The 21,092-nt window shown below is 26.0% G+C and overlaps 2 protein-coding genes across 3 annotated transcripts; both read right to left on the reverse strand.

Annotated features, from left to right (window-relative positions):
- Positions 1-11,556: 11,556 nt before the first annotated feature.
- LOC145760527 (uncharacterized) lies at positions 11,557-17,499 on the reverse strand. Of its 2 annotated transcripts, XM_082574452.1 has the most exons (13): positions 17,364-17,499; positions 17,172-17,237; positions 16,670-16,763; positions 16,188-16,324; positions 15,718-15,825; positions 15,113-15,289; positions 14,739-14,804; positions 14,519-14,612; positions 14,068-14,204; positions 13,726-13,848; positions 13,162-13,305; positions 12,506-12,946; positions 11,557-12,060 (listed from the first exon to the last, which is right to left on the reverse strand). In XM_082574452.1, the coding sequence occupies exons 2-13, from the start codon at positions 17,199-17,201 to the stop codon at positions 11,647-11,649; spliced, it is 1,965 nt and encodes a 654-aa protein (XP_082430578.1). In that variant the 5' UTR covers positions 17,202-17,237; positions 17,364-17,499; the 3' UTR covers positions 11,557-11,646. The 2 variants fall into 2 exon arrangements, with proteins under 2 accessions (XP_082430578.1, XP_082430570.1); XM_082574444.1 differs by lacking the exon at positions 17,364-17,499 and having other exon boundaries at positions 17,172-17,347.
- Positions 17,500-18,146: 647 nt separating this feature from the next.
- LOC145742868 (eukaryotic translation initiation factor 1A-like) lies at positions 18,147-20,826 on the reverse strand. Its single transcript, XM_082560702.1, has 6 exons — positions 20,644-20,826; positions 19,938-20,032; positions 19,777-19,869; positions 19,404-19,536; positions 18,908-19,116; positions 18,147-18,585 (listed from the first exon to the last, which is right to left on the reverse strand). Exons 1-6 carry the CDS (start codon positions 20,657-20,659, stop codon positions 18,580-18,582), a joined length of 552 nt encoding a protein of 183 aa, XP_082416828.1. The 5' UTR covers positions 20,660-20,826; the 3' UTR covers positions 18,147-18,579.
- Positions 20,827-21,092: the final 266 nt, after the last annotated feature.

A 21,092-nucleotide genomic window follows, 5' to 3' on the forward strand; every position in this document is an offset into this window, starting at 1 on the left:
GAAAAATAATTGTTGTGTTAGAACTGCACAGGTCCAATTACCGTGTTTACAAAATATTTTTCAAAAATATTAATATTCATAAAAGTTATGAAACTTTTATTAAAAATTTATGAAATCTCAAAACCTAAAATTTTGTATTTTATTAGACGCACATTGGCCTAACTAACATTCAAGATAAAACATTTCGCGAAAATTTTCAGTAAAACAAAAGTTTGAGGTAATTTTTATTTTGGGTTTAATTAGGTCTCGTGATATTTTTGGCCAATGATATTGCATACAAATTTTTTTTAAAAAAATAAAAAATTTTAAATCGAAAAATAATTGTTGTGTTAGAACCGCACAGGTCCAATTACCGTGTTTACAAAATATTTTTCGAAAATATTAATATTTATAAAAGTTATGAAACTTTTATTAAAAATTTATGAAATCTCAAAACCTAAAATTTTGTATTTTATTAGACGCGCATTGGCCTAACTAACATTCAAGATAAAACATTTCGCGAAAATTTTCAGTAAAACAAAAGTTTGAGGTAATTTTTATTTTGGGTTTAATTAGGTCACGTGATATTTTTGGCCAATGATAATGCATACAAATTTTTTGAAAAAAAATAAAAAATTTTAAATCAAAAAATAATTGTTGTGTTAGAACCGCACAGGTCCAATTACCGTGTTTACAAAATATTTTTCAAAAATATTAATATTCATAAAAGTTATGAAACTTTTATTAAAAATTTATGAAATCTCAAAACCTAAAATTTTGTATTTTATTAGACGCACATTGGCCTAACTAACATTCAAGATAAAACATTTCGCGAAAATTTTCAGTAAAACAAAAGTTTGAGGTAATTTTTATTTTGGGTTTAATTAGGTCTCGTGATATTTTTGGCCAATGATATTGCATACAAATTTTTTTTAAAAAAATAAAAAATTTTAAATCGAAAAATAATTGTTGTGTTAGAACCGCACAGATCCAATTACCGTGTTTACAAAATATTTTTCGAAAATATTAATATTCATAAAAGTTATGAAACTTTTATTAAAAATTTATGAAATCTCAAAATCTGAAATTTTATATTTATTTAGGCGCGCATTGGTCTAACTAACATTCAAGATAAAACATTTCGCAAAAATTTTCAGTAAAACGAAAGTTTGAGGTAATTTTTATTTTGGTTTTCATTAAGTCACGTGATATTTTTGGCCAATGATATTGCATACAAATTTTTTGAAAAAAAATAAAATATTTTAAATCAAAAAATAATTGTTGTGTTAGAACCGCACAGGTCCAATTACCGTGTTTACAAAATATTTTTCGAAAATATTAATATTCATAAAAAATATGAAACTTTTATTAAAAATTTATGAAATCTCAAAACCTAAAATTTTGTATTTCATTAGACGTAATTGGCCTAACTAACATTCAAGATAAAACATTTTGCGAAAATTTTCAGTAAAACAAAAGTTTGAGGTAATTTTTATTTTGGGTTTAATTAGGTCACGTGATATTTTTGGCCAATGGTATTGCATACAAATTTTTTTCAAAAAAATAAAAAATTTTAAATCGAAAAATAATTGTTGTTTTAGAACCGCACAGGTCCAATTACCGTGTTTACAAAATATTTTACAAAAATATTAACATTCATAAAAGTTATGAAACTTTTATTAAAAATTTATGAAATCTCAAAACCTAAAATTTTGTATTTTATTACACGCGCATTGGCCTAACTAACATTTAAGATAAAACATTTCGCGAAAATTTTCAGTAAAACAAAAGTTTGAGGTAATTTTTATTTTGGGTTTAATTAGGTCACGTGATATTTTTGGCCAATGATATTGCATACAAATTTTTTGAAAAAAAATAAAAAATTTTAAATCGAAAAATAATTGTTGTGTTAGAACCGCACAGGTCCAATTACCGTGTTTACAAAATATTTTTCAAAAATATTAATATTCATAAAAGTTATGAAACTTTTATTAAAAATTTATGAAATCTCAAAACCTAAAATTTTGTATTTTATTAGACGCACATTGGCCTAACTAACATTCAAGATAAAACATTTCGCGAAAATTTTCAGTAAAACAAAAGTTTGAGGTAATTTTTATTTTGGTTTTTATTAGGTCACGTGATATTTTTGGCCAATGATATTGCATACAAATTTTTTGAAAAAAAATTAAAAATTTAAAATCGAAAAATAATTGTTGTGTTAGAACCGCACATGTCCAATTACCGTGTTTACAAAATATTTTTCAAAAATATTAATATTCATAAAAGTTATGAAACTTTTATTAAAAATTTATGAAATCTCAAAACCTAAAATTTTGTATTTCATTAGACGTAATTGGCCTAACTAACATTCAAGATAAAACATTTTGCGAAAATTTTCAGTAAAACAAAAGTTTGAGGTAATTTTTATTTTGGGTTTAATTAGGTCACGTGATATTTTTGGCCAATGGTATTGCATACAAATTTTTTTCAAAAAAATAAAAAATTTTAAATCGAAAAATAATTGTTGTTTTAGAACCGCACAGGTCCAATTACCGTGTTTACAAAATATTTTACAAAAATATTAACATTCATAAAAGTTATGAAACTTTTATTAAAAATTTATGAAATCTCAAAACCTAAAATTTTGTATTTTATTACACGCGCATTGGCCTAACTAACATTTAAGATAAAACATTTCGCGAAAATTTTCAGTAAAACAAAAGTTTGAGGTAATTTTTATTTTGGGTTTAATTAGGTCACGTGATATTTTTGGCCAATGATATTGCATACAAATTTTTTGAAAAAAAATAAAAAATTTTAAATCGAAAAATAATTGTTGTGTTAGAACCGCACAGGTCCAATTACCGTGTTTACAAAATATTTTTCAAAAATATTAATATTCATAAAAGTTATGAAACTTTTATTAAAAATTTATGAAATCTCAAAACCTAAAATTTTGTATTTTATTAGACGCACATTGGCCTAACTAACATTCAAGATAAAACATTTCGCGAAAATTTTCAGTAAAACAAAAGTTTGAGGTAATTTTTATTTTGGTTTTTATTAGGTCACGTGATATTTTTGGCCAATGATATTGCATACAAATTTTTTGAAAAAAAATTAAAAATTTAAAATCGAAAAATAATTGTTGTGTTAGAACCGCACATGTCCAATTACCGTGTTTACAAAATATTTTTCAAAAATATTAATATTCATAAAAGTTATGAAACTTTTATTAAAAATTTATGAAATCTCAAAACCTAAAATTTTGTATTTTATTAGACGCACATTGGTCTAACTAACATTCAAGATAAAACATTTCGCGAAAATTTTCAGTAAAACAAAAGTTTGAGGTAATTTTTATTTTAGGTTTAATTGGGTCACGTGATATTTTTAGCCAATGATATTGTATACAAATTTTTTGAAAAAAAATTTAAAACTTTAAATCGAAAAATAATTGTTGTGTTAGAACCGCACAGATCCAATTACCGTGTTTACAAAATATTTTTCGAAAATATTAATATTCATAAAAGTTATGAAACTTTTATTAAAAATTTATGAAATTTCAAAATCTGAAATTTTATATTTATTTAGGAGCGCATTGGCCTAACTAACATTCAAGATAAAACATTTCGCGAAAATTTTCAGTAAAACGAAAGTTTGAGGTAATTTTTATTTTGGTTTTCATTAAGTCACGTGATATTTTTGCCAATGATATTGCATACAAATTTTTTGAAAAAAAATAAAATATTTTAAATCGAAAAATAATTGTTGTGTTAGAACCGCATAGGTCCAATTACCGTGTTTACAAAATATTTTTCGAAAATATTAATATTCATAAAAAATATGAAACTTTTATTAAAAATTTATGAAATCTCAAAACCTAGAATTTTGTATTTCATTAGACGCACATTGGCCTAACTAACATTCAAGATAAAACATTTCGCGAAAATTTTCAGTAAAAAAAAAGTTTGAGGTAATTTTTATTTTGGGTTTAATTAGGTCACGTGATATTTTTGGCCAATGATATTGCATACAAATTTTTTGAAAAAAAATCAAAAATTTTAAATCGAAAAATAATTGTTGTGTTAGAACCGCACAGGTCCAATTACCGTGTTTACAAAATATTTTTCAAAAATATTAATATTCATAAAAGTTATGAAACTTTTATTAAAAATTTATGAAATCTCAAAACCTAAAATTTTGTATTTTATTAGACGCACATTGGCCTAACTAACATTCAAGATAAAACATTTCGCAAAAATTTTCAGTAAAACAAAAGTTTGAGGTAATTTTTATTTTGGGTTTAATTAGGTCACGTGATATTGTTGGCCAATGATATTGCATACAAATTTTTTGAAAAAAAATAAAAAATTTTAAATCGAAAAATAATTGTTGTGTTAGAACCGCACAGGTCCAATTACCGTGTTTACAAAATATTTTTCAAAAATATTAATATTCATAAAAGTTATGAAACTTTTATTAAAAATTTATGAAATCTCAAAACCTAAAAATTTGTATTTTATTAGACGCACATTGGCCTAACTAACATTCAAGATAAAACATTTCGCGAAAATTTTCAGTAAAACAAAAGTTTGAGGTAATTTTTATTTTGGGTTAAATTAGGTCACGTGATATTTTTGGCCAATGATATTGCATACAAATTTTTTGAAAAAAAATAAAATATTTTAAATCGAAAAATAATTGTTGTGTTAGAACCGCACAGGTCCAATTACCGTGTTGACAAAATATTTTTCGAAAATATTAATATTCATAAAAGTTATGAAACTTTTATTAAAAATTTATGAAATCTCAAAACCTAAAAATTTGTATTTTATTAGACGCACATTGGCCTAACTAACATTCAAGATAAAACATTTTGCGAAAATTTTCAGTAAAACAAAAGTTTGAGGTAATTTTTATTTTGGATTTAATTAGGTCACGTGATATTTTTGGCCAATGATATTGCATACAAATTTTTTGAAAAAAAATAAAATATTTTAAATCGAAAAATAATTGTTGTGTTAGAACCGCACAGGTCCAATTACCGTGTTGACAAGATATTTTACAAAAATATTAATATTCATAAAAGTTAAGAAACTTTTATTAAAAATTTATGAAATCTCAAAACCTAAAATTTTGTATTTTATTACACGCGCATTGGCCTAACTAACATTCAATATAAAACATTTCGCGAAACTTTTCAGTAAAACAAAAGTTTAATTCAATATAAAACATTTCGCGAAACTTTTCAGTAAAACAAAAGTTTAAGGTAATTTTTATTTTGGTTTTCATTAGGTCACGTGATATTTTTGGCCAATGATATTGCATACAAATTTTTTGAAAAAAAATTAAAAATTTTAAATCGAAAAATAATTGTTGTGTTAGAACCGCACAGGTCCAATTACCGTGTTTACAAAATATTTTTCAAAAATATTAATATTCATAAAAGTTATGAAACTTTTATTAAAAATTTATGAAATCTCAAAACCTAAAATTTTGTATTTTATTAGACGCACATTGGCCTAACTAACATTCAAGATAAAACATTTCGCAAAAATTTTCAGTAAAACAAAAGTTTGAGGTAATTTTTATTTTGGGTTTAATTAGGTCACGTGATATTTTTGGCCAAAGCCTAACTAACATTCAAGATAAAACATTTCGCAAAAATTTTCAGTAAAACAAAAGTTTGAGGTAATTTTTATTTTGGGTTTAATTAGGTCACGTGATATTTTTGGCCAATGATATTGCATACAAATTTTTTGAAAAAAAATAAAAAATTTTCAATCGAAAAATAATTGTTGTGTTAGAACCGCACAGGTCCAATTATCGTGTTTACAAAATATTTTACAAAAATATTAATATTCATAAAAGTTATGAAACTTTTATTAAAAATTTATGAAATCTCAAAACCTAAAATTTTGTATTTTATTACACGCGCATTGGCCTAACTAACATTTAAGATAAAACATTTCGCAAAAATTTTCAGTAAAACAAAAGTTTGAGGTAATTTTTATTTTGGGTTTTATTAGGTCACGTGATATTTTTGCCAATGATATTGCATACAAATTTTTTGAAAAAAAATTAAAAATTTTAAATCGAAAAATAATTGTTGTGTTAGAACCGCACAGGTCCAATTACCGAGTTTACAAAATATTTTTCAAAAATATTAATATTCATAAAAGTTATGAAACTTTTATTAAAAATTTATGAAATCTCAAAACCTAAAATTTTGTATTTTATTAGACGCACATTGGCCTAACTAACATTCAAGATAAAACATTTCGCAAAAATTTTCAGTAAAACAAAAGTTTGAGGTAATTTTTATTTTGGGTTTAATTAGGTCACGTGATATTTTTGGCCAATGATATTGCATACAAATTTTTTGAAAAAAAATAAAAAATTTTCAATCGAAAAATAATTGTTGTGTTAGAACCGCACAGGTCCAATTACCGTGTTTACAAAATATTTTACAAAAATATTAATATTCATAAAAGTTATGAAACTTTTATTAAAAATTTATGAAATCTCAAAACCTAAAATTTTGTATTTTATTAGACGCACATTGGCCTAACTAACATTCAAGTTAAAACATTTCGCGAAAATTTTCAGTAAAACAAAAGTTTGAGGTAATTTTTATTTTGGGTTTAATTAGGTCACATGATATTTTTGGCCAATGATATTGCATACAAATTTTTTGAAAAAAAATAAAAAATTTTAAATCGAAAAATAATTGTTGTGTTAGAACCGCACAGGTCCAATTACCGTGTTTACAAAATATTTTTCAAAAATATTAATATTCATAAAAGTTATGAAACTTTTATTAAAAATTTATGAAATCTCAAAACCTAAAAATTTGTATTTTATTAGACGCACATTGGCCTAACTAACATTCAAGATAAAACATTTCGCGAAAATTTTCAGTAAAACAAAAGTTTGAAGTAATTTTTATTTTGGGTTTAATTAGGTCACGTGATATTTTTGGCCAATGATATTGCATACAAATTTTTTGAAAAAAAATAAAAAATTTTAAATCGAAAAATAATTGTTGTGTTAGAACTGCACAGGTCTGATTACCGTGTTTACCTAATATTTTTTGAAAATATTAATATTCATAAAAGTTATGATACTTTTAATAAAAATTTATGAAATCTCAACACCTAAAATTTTGTATTTTATTAGACGCGCTTTGGCCTAACTAACATTCAAGATAAAACATTTCGGTAAAATTTTCAGTAAAACAAAAGTTTGAGGTAATTTTTATTTTGGGTTTAATTAGGTCACGTGATATATTTGGCCAATGATATTGCATACAAATTTTTTTAAAAAAAATCAAAAATTTTAAATCGAAAAATAATTGTTGTGTTAGAACCGCACAGGTCCAATTACCGTGTTTACAAAATATTTTTCGAAAATATTAATATTCATAAAAGTTATGAAACTTTTATTAAAAATTTATGAAATCTAAAAATCTGAAATTTTATATTTAATTAGGCGCGCATTGGCTTAACTAACATTCAAGATTAAACAGTTTGCAAAAATTTTGAGTAGAACCAAAGTTTGAGATAATTTTTATTTTGGGTTTAATTATTTCACGTGATATTTTTGGCCAATGATATTGCATACAAATTTTTTGAAAAAAAATTAAAAATTTTAATTCGAAAAATAATTGTTGTGTTAGAACGGCATAGTTCCGATTACCGTGTTTACATAATATTTTTCGAAAATATTAATATTCATAAAAGTTATGAAACTTTTATTAAAAATTTATGAAATCTCAAAACCTAAAATTTTGTATTTGATTAGACGCACATTGGCCTAACTAACATTCAATATAAAACATTTCGCGAAAATTTTCAGTAAAACAAAAGTTTGAGGTAATTTTTATTTTGGTTTTCATTAGGTCACGTGATATTTTTGGCCAATGATATTGCATACAAATCTTTTGAAAAAAAATAAAAAATTTTAAATCGAAAAATAATTGTTGTGTTAGGAACCGCACAGGTCCAATTACCGTGTTTACATAATATTTTTCAAAAATAATAATATTCATAAAAGTTATGAAACTTTTATTAAAAATTTATGAAATCTCAAAACCTAAAATTTTGTATTTTATTAGACGCACATTGGCCTAACTAACATTCAAGATAAAACATTTCGCGAAAATTTTCAGTAAAACAAAAGTTTGAGGTAATTTTTATTTTGGGTTTAATTAGGTCAAAATGTCGTCTCTTGAGCATTAGTTATACCAAAACAGTTCTAAAAAAATTTAAAAATTAATGTCATAAACTTGTCATAACTCTCGGAAATATTAATGTTTGCTAAAAATTTTTGCAAGCGCGGCTGTTAGAACAGTGCGGTTTTATTGGTATAGTTATCTTTTGATTTCAAAAAAAAAAAAATTTTAAATGTTTTTACTAGTGTGTAGGTCACGTGATCATATGTACCCAAAATACAAAAAATTGGTAAGTTGATTTTTTTGAGGGGTCTAAGTTGGGAACCAAAATTCGGAACTCAGCACTGAGAGTTGTGAGCCTTTCGCACTGAGCTAACTGCCACGACCTTTTAATGATGCAAAATTGTATACATAGCTTAAGTAAGCACTTGTAATAATAAAAAAATAGATTTATTTGATAAATAAAATATGGTTCAAAATATTTGATTATTTTTAACATAAATTTTTATAAATAAAAAAGATATGCATAAACATTAACTAAGAATATTACAAACGTTTGATTTTAAATAAACAAACAAGCATTTATATATATAATACAAACAAAAACTAATATTTAACCCAGTTTTAAGTTGGTGATATTAGGATATAAATTATAGTAAATTTTAAATTCTTAAAATTGATTTTTATTAAATAAACAAGCATTTAAATATGATAAATTAACGAAAATTATTTTTCTAATATGTTTTTTAATTACTTATATTATAAAATACATCATACCAAATTTTTAATGCTTAATGTCGAACTTTAATTTTTAATGAACAAACCAGCATTTAAATATAAAAAACATAAAAGAATTATTTTTTAATTTATTTTCGAATTATAAATATTATAAGATAAAACCGACCAAAATTTGAAAACCTAATAACAATCTTTAAATTTAAATAAACAAACACCTATTAATTAGTAATTAGTGATTAAAAATTAAAATTTTAATTCAGTTTTGAGTTACTAATATCATGATATACAATTGACTAAAATTTTAAAAATTAATAACAACCTTCTAAGATTTCGAACCATAATAATTTTGAAAAATATTATTATTCAAAAAAGTTATGACAGTTTTGCTAAAAATGTGTCATCTTTCAAAAAATAAAATTATGTATTTTATTAGAACCGCGTTGACCTAACTAACATTCAAGATAAAGAAATTCATAGAAATAATTAGTAAAACAAAAGTTACAGCACTTTTATATATCGCAAGTTGACTTACTTATATTACATTATAAGCGCCTGTCCACGTGATTTTGTGACGTCACCTACCAAAAAATTGATGAAAAAAAAAATTTAAATCAAAAATTAATTGTACCTTTCAAACAGCAATATGCCAATTAACATAAATATAAAATAATTTTGAAAAATATTATTATTCAAGAAAGTTATGACAGTTTTATTAAAAATATGTCATCTTTCAAAAAATAAAATTATGTATTTTATTAGAACCGCGTTGACTTAACTAACATTCAAGATAAAGAAATTCATGGAAATATTCAGTAAAACTACTGGGATTCGAACTGGGGACAAGGGATTCGAAGTCGGTCGCCTAACGCATCAAGCTATCGATGTTGCTATTTAGCAGTTACAATGCTAGGTATACATCAAATTGCACATACTAAAATATAAAAAAAAATAAAAAAAAAGTTAAAAAATTCATTTAAATAGCCTTACTAAATAAATTATTCCAAGGGCATAGTGAACGCCACTCCAATAAAATTAAAATGTCTATCTGCATTGCGACCGTGACCCATAACAAGACGTTGGTGGTGTCATCGAACTTAAAACAAAACACAAAAATTGCTGGAACTTTTGTTTTATTGATTATTTTTATTTATCTTAAATGTTAGTTAGGTCAACGCAGTTCTAATAAAACACATAATTTCGTGTTTTGAAAATTGACACAAATTAAGTAAAACTGTCATAATGTTCTTGGATATTCATCGTTTTTTTTAAATATTTTATAAATAAGTTTGTTGGTGTACTGCGGTTCCGATGGTAAAATCATTTTTTAATATTAAATTTCGTTTTCAAATTTTTTTTAAAAATTGTTATTGGTGCTGACGTCACAAAAAAACGTGAACAAGCGCTGATAAGGTAACACAAGTAGGCCTCCTCGATATATAAAAATGCTGTAACTTTTGTTTTATTAATTATTTTTTTGAATTTCTTCATCTTGTATGTTAGTTCAGTCAACGCGGTGCTAATAAAATATAAAATTTTGTGTTTTAAAAAATGACAAGTTTTTTGTAAAAGTGTTATAACTTTCTTATATATTAAAAATATTTTTAAATATTTTAATTGTTAAATATTGATAATTTTTCAAATATTTATTTATAACGTCGTTGGTGTACTGCGATTTTAACGAATCGACTAATTTTTGTATTACATTTTTTTATACGTAATTTGTTATTAGCGATGACGTCACACAGGCACGTGGTAAGTTCTGATAAGATAATGTAGCCTAAAAAAGATAACATGGAAAATATGAAAAGGTAGCGTAACTTTTGTTCTGTAAAATATTTTCGTGAATTCCTTTTTTTGAATGTTAGTTAGGTCAACGAGGTTCTAATAAAATATAAAATTTTGCGTTTTGAAAAATGACAAGTTTTTTGTGAAAGTGTCATAACTTTCTTATATATTAAAAATATTTTTAAATATTTTAATTGTTAAATATTGATAATTTTTCAAAATATTTATTTATAACTTCGTTGGTGTACTGCGATATTAACGATTCGACTAATTTTTGATTTAATTTTTGTATTAAATTTTTTTTCTACGTAATTTGTTATTAGCGATGACGTCACGCAGGCACGTGGTAAATTCTGATAAGATAATGTAGCCTCAAAAGAATAACATTGAAAACATGAAAAGGTAATTTTTGTTCTAAAAATATTTTCGTGAATTCCTTTTTATTCGAATGTTGTAATAAAATACATAATTTTATGTTTTGAAAAATGACATATTTTTATTAAAAATGTCATAACTTTCTTATATATTAAAAATATTTTTAAATATTTTAACTGTATGTTAATTGGTGTACTGTGTTTTAAATGGTAAAGTTATTTTTTAATTTCAAATTACATATTAACATTTATTAAATATTTAAAATAATTAACTTAATAAAAATAGGTTAGCCAAATTCTGTGTTTTGAAAAATTTTTTATTTGTGCGTTTGTCAGCCCTTAATTAATCAAAACTTTTTTATATAATATGAGACATGTTTCCTAAACAATATAAATATGTAAAATTCACACACAAGTTCAGGGAAAAATTCGGTATTGTACTAGAAATACCCAAGTCTTCGTGGTCTCAGATGCACTCTATTAATCAGAAAAAAATGCTGATAACAGTGTAGTTTATTCAACAACAAAACAACATGATAACAAACATAGAACGCGATCAAATGAGGATATAAAACGGAGTCTGAAAAATATTTATTGCTTAGCACGTTTTTCGGGAGGTAAATCGTCAAATAATTCGTTTGCAACTTCCAAAAGAGCTCTTTTGTTTTCATTTTCGACCGGATTACGTAGAGTTTCATGGTCGCTAGATTGGCGTAAATTATTTAAAACGGTCACAAGGTCACTCTCAGTTTGATGCAATGCCTGTGTTGAATTAACCTCGACTGTATGGTCTTGTATGCTTTGAAGAAGGTCAGTTATATGGTGTATAGATCGTTGCATCTGTGCCTCGGTTTCATTCGACTGCCAGCTTTGCACGATTAGCCCATGTTCCGGCCCCGGGGGAAGTTGACTTTGGACCCCTTCTGATTGAGGTTCATGATTTTGGGTTACAAATGGTTGAAACGAGTTGGGCTGCGTTGTTGAAACAGTCGACTCATTTTGTCCCTAAGAACAACATAGGCTTACATTTAAATAATTTTTAATAAAACAAAAGTTGTCTTTATCATGCTCTGCTGTATAGACATATTTATCTTCGTTATCCGACCTAGACCAAGTCTCGAGTTGCCTTTGGCATAATTGATTTTAACTGGACGATAATTCAGCTGCTTATTAAGTAACAGCAGAAGTTTTTACCGTTCATTGCATGTTACTCAAGAGGCTACAGCATGAGAGCAGTGTGGATCAAACCTAACCATAGATAAAGTGAATTCAAGTGTTCTGACTACTACACCTGCTAGTCATATACGCAGTACAGGACCGCAAAGATTAGAGCCAAATACAGCGCATAATAACCTCACAGGTAGTTTAAATGCGTTGGTTTAAGGCAAACTTAAGAAATTTTTTAAGATATAGAGAAATTTGTATTTAGCGCGAGCCTACATATTTCTACCTGAGGCTCATAATTACATTCCTGAGTCTTTACTATTGTCCCGTTGTGATCTTCACCTAACAGTTCCTCCAGAGAAAATGGCGCGTTCTCCGGCACGCTAACCGTCGTCGTGGGACTTGATTCAATCTCTTGTATGCTTTCAATCGCTTGAATATTATCCGACAAAGATCGACTTTTCGAGTTAGCGTGTCGACTAAATAAATCAATTCCTTCTTTTTCGAGTTTTTTCTTGGCCTTATATACACCGAGTCGAAAGTAAGTAATTTTTGGGTAAAATCGACGGTTTGATCTTGATGGAGGGATTTCGCCTTTAAAGAGTTCGTTTTCAACATAACATTCAAGTCGTTTTTGTAGTTCAGTGACGTTAAAAATTCCTTTGTCGGTAAGTTCTTGAAGTTTAACGTGCAACCTACGATCTGTCGCTTGCAAAAGACCAGCCTCCTAAGCATTCAAAATATTGTTAAAAAATTAAAACAATAATCAAGAACAAAAGCTACAACTTAAATTAAAAATAACAAGTTTTTGTTAAAAAATAATTATCACTATCTATATAAAATATAATCGATTTTATGACACTATAAACTAATTAAAAAAAAAATTTATAAGCTACAAATTTAAATAACCAATTAAAAAAAAAATTTTGATTTTTATTCTACCTCCCCTAGTGGATGAGTGTGTTGTTCATTTGAAGGAAATTTAACTCGACATTCGAATATTTTCAAAACATCTAAATCATGTTGCAAGGCCGTTTTTAAAGCTCGACTTTTTAACATTTTGTAATTTTTTGTATTTTTAGTCATCTAAAATCAAACATAAAATTTTAATACAAGAAAATAGTTTAAATAGCATTTTTTAATTTAAGTTTTCAACCTAGTTGAAAAAACTACCAAAATTTGAGATCAGTTGTGCTTTATGATTCTATAAAAAAAATAGAACCATGAAGTACAAAAAAATCAATGAATTAGCAACGAAATGTTTATATTACAGAAAGCCATTTTGACCAAATTAACATTTCACCAAAAACCAAATTTTTGAAAATAATTTGTATTATAATTGAGGTTAACATTTTTTTTTAAATTAAAGGGGATTTCACAGAAGCTGGTAAGGGTGATAGGGATTTAATAGAAAAACATATTTTAGTGTAGGTAAACGGCATTGTCGGTCACAGGGTTTTCGAAATGTTTATTTAGTAAATAATTACTCAATTACAAAAATCTTACCCTAAATTGTGGAAAAGTGTAAACAGAATAAATAGAAAGTGTAGCTTTACAATTCATTTTCTTAGACATGGGACATTTATCCTCCTCACCCTGCTCCTTCTTCACATTTCTTTGGGTTTTTCTCTAAAAAAAAAAAAAAAAAAACTACTCACAGTACCAGTATTTTAAATCAAATAAAAACAGTTTAAATTTTAGACAAAAATGTACTTAAAAAAAAAAAATTTAAAAAACATATTTCTTAGGTATAATTTGGTCAATGCTAACTTAATACAGTTTATATAAACTTAAAATAACATTAAAAGTTTTACTTTTGCAAAAAAATCAATTTTTATTATAACTTACTGGTGTTAAACTTCTTCGTTTCATATTACTTTCCAGGTTTCGGTTTTTAGCTCGTCTACATTCCATCTGTGCTGACTCAGCAATTAAATACGGAATTAAAGTGGTTTCATCCCATCTAACTCTACCTTTTGAAGTGTCTAAAAAAAAATTCCCCTATTTTAATTTTAACTGGTTTGCGATATTAAAAACACATTTAAATTGTCAAAAATAGATATTCTTAATAAAAATGTGTTTTGTATTCAAATTTCGACTAATAAATGTAGCATTTTTATATTTAGAGTAAATTTATTTAAACTTGTCATTTTTAAAACTGTTTTATATATTTTCATATAATGCTATACGTGAAAACCTAAATTCCAATTTAAAAAGTGCATATAATTTGTTTTTAAAGTCAATTTAAATTAAATTAACTTATTGTTTTTTTAGAATCAAGTTAAAATAAAATGATTACCATAAGCTCTTCTGTTAATAACAATAAATTGAGACATCGTTGTTATTTCAAATTTCTCTATTGCAGCTTTTGCAAATTCTTTAGTTGGAAAAACCTAAATTAAAGAAAGTTAAAACTGCCTTATATTACCATTTTTTACAAATTATACAAGAAACTTTTAAATGAAAATTGGATTTTTTAATGTAGCTTAAACTTAAAAAACTTAAATTATTTTACTTACCTCATAAACTTCACGTTCACCAGAAAAATCCATTTTGGTTTCAAAGTTGTCAGTTTCTAACTCCAACTAAAAAAAATACAGGTATAAAAATTAACAAAATACCAACTGTATCACACTTTATATAATGTGGCCTCATGTGGCCTAGTTAATAAAGTATAATATATTATGGCTAGTTTATATCCTTTAATTAAAAAAAACGCTGATTGTTTAAATTTAAAAAATGCTGACAAAAAGCAAAAATGCGGCTCATAGGATGTCCAACTAGTAAGTACCTTAAAATTAATAATCATTAATTTTTTTAATTAATTTCAGTAACAATAATGCTAGGTCCCTTTACCAAATTATAAAATAAATAAATTATTCACAAATTTCACCTGTAGAGAAACACAATCTTCAGAGTTATGACAACAAGGGATTGGGTTAAGTGGAAATTTGATGCACCAACCAAGTTCCTTAATAAGAAGCTCGTCATTAGTTTCTAACGCCGACCTGATCTTTTTCCGGTCAATTCTTTTTACATTGTGGAATGAACTTTCTTCAGAAAGGTCAGCCTGTGAGTAAGTAGGTTGTTTTTTAAATTTTTCTTACAGAAACAAGGGAATTCTAAATTGCATGACAAAAGCTATACAGAATACAAAATTTTCTATGGCTTTTTAAAAAAACTTTTAGAAAAAGTAAAATAATAAAATGAATGAAAATCTAAAATATGTTTTACATTTTCTTAAAAATAATAAGCAGTTTTAAACATTTTTATGTTGTTGGTTTTTAAAAGTTTTATATTGTTAGTTTTTTAAATTTGTCTTTTTTACACTAAAGGTTAAAAAAAAGCGTCAGAAAATGTAAAATGTAAAAAATGTAAAATGTAAAGAAAATGTACAGAAAATGTAAAATGTAAATTTTAAAACGTCAGAAAATGGGAAAGCGTTAGAAAATGTAAAATTTTAAAACATAACTATGAAAATAAAAAAATGATACTTACAAACTCTCGATATCCCGGAAATTTCATAATTTCTCGAATAATTATTTGCAAATAACAATTTGTTCTACGCCAACCTTTATAAGTATTAAAAGCACATTCACCTTCGTCCTAAAAAAATTAAAACTTACTCAACTGAAAACAATATTTAAAGAGCGTAACAAATATTATTTAAGCTTTTAAGGGTTTGTGATATTATTGATGTCTTCAGTAGTTTCTTTTTAATAAAAATTGATTGTTTTATGCTTTTCACTTCCTTAGTACAGCTAAAAGTGCAAGCTTTTAACTTTAAATTTCTATTACAAAAAACTACCCCGAACATTTTTACTTAAAAGTATTCAGCTTTAAAAAATTTTGTGTAAGGCAAAAAAATATAACTTAATAATGCAAGCAATGGCAACGATCACCATAATAATAAAGCAATCACATTAAAATTTACTTAAATTACCAATTTAACTAGAATCTAATTTTACCCCATTTTCAAAACCATTTCCTTCTACTTCTTTCTTGATGTAATCTTTTGAACCTTTACATTTAAGTTCACTGTGTCTTAACACAATAAAAGGATCCAAACTTCCTTCTTCCTTTTGTATTTTACATTTGGTTGGGTCTAAGAAGTAAAAATAAAACAACCAAAAATTTATTAAAATATTTTAAATTTGGTTAAATGTATATTACTATTAAATAATCTCTACCCCTGATAATTTTCCCCTGCACCACAAATGGCAGTTTTTTATTTAAATTTCAATAAGGCATTAATAATTAGCTAGTATATAAATAAATACAAGCACAAATGTTCGCTGCGTTTGTGCCAATAACATTTTCGGATAGCAAGCAAATTAAAATTGTGTTAATTTATACATGCCATTAAACTCCACAAAATTGTAGAAATGATGTTTTTATAACTGTTATCAAACAATGTCTACAGTAGTTCATATTATCCAGTTAAACTTACCATAAACATGGTCGTAAGTTTTAACAAGTTCCGTCTGCATGTCATCTTCAAATTGACCCACAGCCTCTCTTGCACTTTCCAATGAATCAAAATACTAAAATAATTTAAAAAAATATTACAAATGTTAATACAAACTGAAGTTGATGTAGCTAATATTGCCTGTTAACCTTTATTATTTAGGTGGAATACTTTTAGATATTTATCCTTGATGCGGAAAGGTCGACTTTACGACTTGAACATAGAGTTATATCAGTTGCCCTGATCCGGTCTAAAGTTGCCTTTGGCAGTTTGGGATATTATAAATTAAAATTGCCAAATAATTAACCTGCTAATTAAGTGTTGGCTTCTTAAGAAGTTTTTACTGTTAAATGTGGATTACTTAAAGAAATTACAGCTTTTGAATTTAGTTTTGTTTATTTTTTACTTCAATTTAAACTGAGCATTTGAAGTCAGACAAAGCAAAAGACTTTTAAGATAGAACAGCAAAAAATTTAAAACCTACTTTCCATTCCCACAGAGTTCGTTCTGCCATTCTTCATTTAATTTTTCGATCTTCTTTTAGTCTTTACTTTAAAAACAAACAGAAAGAACGTAAGACAGTTTTAAAAAAACCTTTCGGAGCTAAAAAATATACAGTCTGACAGTTGACTGGTAAATAAGAAAAAAAGAGCAATTACAATTACACTTTTACTACCTAATAGCACTTAGTTTACATTCTTTGCAACGTAAACCAAAGAAGATATGTTGCCTGAAATTAATAAGTTTGTGTTTTGAAAAGACGAGCAACTTTTACACCACTTTATTCTACAAACTTTCCCTAACCTTGTCCGTTAACTTTAACCGCTCGACGGTAGCACAAAAAAGGCTGCCACTTGTTCTAGAGTTTCCAATTTAAAACCTGAGGTAAAAAGTAACATTTATCCTCTATTTAATATTAAAGCTGCCGCGTGCTGCCCACTATTTTTTTTTTGTATATATCTTTATCCTCGATGTGGAAAAGTTGAATGCGCGACTTAAACATAGAGTAACATCAGTTACTCCGACCCAGTCTCGAGTTGCCTGTGGCAGTTTGGGATATTATAGATTATAATTGCTCGATAATTATGCTGCTGATCAAGTGCTGGCTCAGCAGGAGTTCACACCGTTTATATCGCCTTACTCAAGGGCGCTACAGCATGAGAACAGTGGGGATTGAACCCACGACCTCATGTGTGGTGTAGCAAGTGTTCTTACCACTACACCACGCTGCCGGTACTATATTACAAATAAGTTTATTTTATTTATATCAGTTAAAAAATAAGTTTAATGCAAGATTAAGGATTTGACAGGTTCAAAAATAAGTGTTTTAACCTTATGAAAATACAATTTTAATATGGAGGTAAACAAAACGATAGCAATTTATTTAATTTGTACAAAAATCTATTTATTATTTAAACTGCACTAGCACTCATTCTAATTAAATGAAACCCACTTCCAAATTTATCCATTTTATTTCAGAAGAAATTCATAAAAGAAGAACAATGACGATGGTTGAATTTCACCTTAATGAAGTTTATTTACAAATACCTTAAGACCTAACAAGTTAAACTGATGATACAAGCATTTACAAGAATATAACAGTGCCAATATGTAACACCCAATTAACAAACCAAAAACTGTAAAATTTACACAAATTTAGACCAATACATTTATCTTAAAACAGTTGACATTTATTATGAATAAAAAAGGCAACATTTGTGAAATAAAAAATTTCCTTTTTTTATTTCCAGACCGAACACATGAAAATTGTCATATTGTTTATCTCAAAATTTTAAATAACTTGAAAAAATTGTTGTAAAAAAAATCTGGGAAAAAACTGCAAATCCAGATTCCAAACCAAAATGTTTTCAGGCAAAAATGCACAATTTGTGCTATATCTATAAAAAACAAATACTGTTTATTTTCAATAGAGCATGAACTATATCCAAGAGTATTTAAAAAAATTATTTTAAATGTTTTTTATTAACTTTTTGTATATATATGTTTTATTTTCCTTAATGTAAGAAACTTTTGTTGCTCAAACGAAAAAATAATTTTTTTGCCATTTTGGGAAATTTTTCTTTAGTGATTACCTTACCATTATTTTGTAAATGGCCCTTTTGTCTTACCATCAACCTATAAATAGTTGGCCGGCCTTGCACTATAAATATTTCCCATAATTGCACCGTGTATATTAACTTAATAAAAAAATTAACTTACTCCATCAACATCAAACCCAACTTTCTGACTACTTCTTCCCGCTGGATGTGATTTGTAGTTGATCTCAATCTCCTCTTCGGAACTATCACCACACGAGTCACTAGAGCTGATCACATCGTCTTTATGAACAACAGTTTCCGTGGTTGTGATGTCATCGAACATGATGTCATTTTCATCGTCATGGGCAGTAGAAACGTCATTAATTTTGGCTTAATTTAAAAAAATAATAATAAGTTAAAATTTAAAAAATGTATACATGTAAAAACATCTTTTAATTTCTATATATATTTAAACTTATGTTTAAAAACTAGGCTTATTTTTATCGCAGTTCTAACTTAATGTTTTTATAACAAGCTTTATTGGAAATGAAATATAAATTCAACACTGAGTATATATCTATATATAGCATTACCCACTAGATATAATCACCTAAAAAATATATATAATAAAAACAATCAAATTAACTTCAAAAAAATTGCAGTTTTCATTAACTTACCACTATCTGGAAGCTCCCCATAAAGTTTTAAATTTCTTGCTTCATCTGCGCTGTACTTCATAATAACATCAGCTTTATCATCTTGATAATCCCGCAAACCGATCAATATTATATCTGACTGATTTATCCAAACCTTTAATAAATGTAAAAAATTAGAGGACGAAAGTATTATAAAAACCAAATTAAACAACCGATAAACACTAAATAAATGTTAATTACACTTAAACTAATTAAGCAATATTTATAAACATTAATTTAAATTCAAAATAGTCATATTTAAAATATTATAATACTTAATTCTAACTAGTTATAGTTTTTTATTAAAAAACAATATTTTGTATACATTTTATTCGAAAATTTTAAATAAAACTACTTTTTTTCGTAGTTTTCCTCTAATGTGACATAATCGATTTTTTCCATCAAAACAAGAAGCTTCTAACCTCCCGTTACCAAGCATTTTTAATACCTGAAAAAAAGTAAAATAATGAGAATTTGAATTTGGGTAAATCAAATAAAAAAAATGTTTTAAGTTACTTGTGCATATTCTTGTCCATCTTCTTTAAAAATTAATTCCCTTTTTTCTCGATCATTTTCATTCTTACCTCGTCTTCGATTTTTACCTCCCTTTCCTAATATTAAAAAATAGATAACAGTTTTAAGTTATATATATTAAAAGAGTGAAAAAAATATTTTTTATTTTTATTGATTTTCAATGTGTAAAAACTGGCTTTACAGTTCAACAAAAGATATTATTTGTTTCAAGTTGGCATTGTCTTCAGTAGTTTTGAATTTTTGAATATTTAGACTAATAATTAATTTGGCTTTGTAAAAGTTAGTTAAGTTATACTTAAGCCTTACATATATATATAGTTGTAAGTTAATTTTTTTTGTATATATATATATATTTATCCTCGATGTGGGAAGATCAAATGCGCACCCTAAATATAGAGTAACAACAGTTACTCCGACCCAGTCTCGAGTTGCCTGTGGCAGTTTGGGATATTATAGATTATAATTGCCCAGGATTTATGTCGCTAATTAAGTGCTGGCTCAGCACGAGTTTAAACTGTTTATAAAGCCTTACTCAAGAGCGCTACAGCATGACAGCAATGGGGATTGAACCCACGACCTCATGTGTGTAGCAAGTGTTCTTACCACTACACTACGCTCAGACGCTGCTGGCTTTACATATAGTTGTAAGTTAATTGATAAGTATATATTATTAAATGTAGTTGTTTACCTTTATTCTTAGGCATATTGAGATAGTAAAAAGTTTGTTAAAATGTTAATGCTTAACTAAAGTAGTAGGCCGTAAACTAATAATCACAGAAAACAATAATTTACAGAACGCTTGACTGTTCGTTATAAACGTAAATTATACAAACACAACTACTTAAAAATCCTACTAAATAAATATATTATTTAACAAAATGTTTAATAGTATAAATGTACGAAATCTACATTAATTTTCAACTTTTTTATCTTTATTAATTTAAAAATTTAAGCCTTAAACAAATTGTTAAAAAATTATAAAAAAATTAAACCCGAAACGTGAAAATTAATATAGGAATTGTAACTAACGTTTGACCAAAACTATCAAACATCTTTGTTTGCAAAGTAAAATTATTAAATAAAGTAAAAATAAATATGATAAATACCCCCAAAAATTAAATAAATTTAACAAAATAA

This window comes from Corella eumyota, chromosome 1 (genome assembly GCF_963082875.1).
Source record: "Corella eumyota chromosome 1, kaCorEumy4.1, whole genome shotgun sequence".
Taxonomy (NCBI): domain Eukaryota; kingdom Metazoa; phylum Chordata; class Ascidiacea; order Phlebobranchia; family Corellidae; genus Corella; species Corella eumyota.

Excerpts from the sequence above, each read along its gene's own strand:
- LOC145742868 (XM_082560702.1), bottom strand. Across the intron at positions 19,870-19,937 it reads ATGGACAAGAATATGCACAA|GTATTAAAAATGCTTGGTAA; the intron begins GTAACTTAAAAC and ends ACTTTTTTTCAG. Across the intron at positions 19,537-19,776 it reads GAGGAAAACTACGAAAAAAA|GTTTGGATAAATCAGTCAGA; the intron begins GTAGTTTTATTT and ends CATTTATTAAAG.
- LOC145760527 (XM_082574452.1), bottom strand. The coding sequence starts at position 17,201 with ATGGCAGAACGAACTCTGTGGGAATGGAAA. Across the intron at positions 14,805-15,112 it reads AAGATTGTGTTTCTCTACAG|TTGGAGTTAGAAACTGACAA; the intron begins GTGAAATTTGTG and ends TATTTTTTTTAG. Across the intron at positions 13,306-13,725 it reads ACACTTTTCCACAATTTAGG|ATGACTAAAAATACAAAAAA; the intron begins GTAAGATTTTTG and ends GTTTGATTTTAG.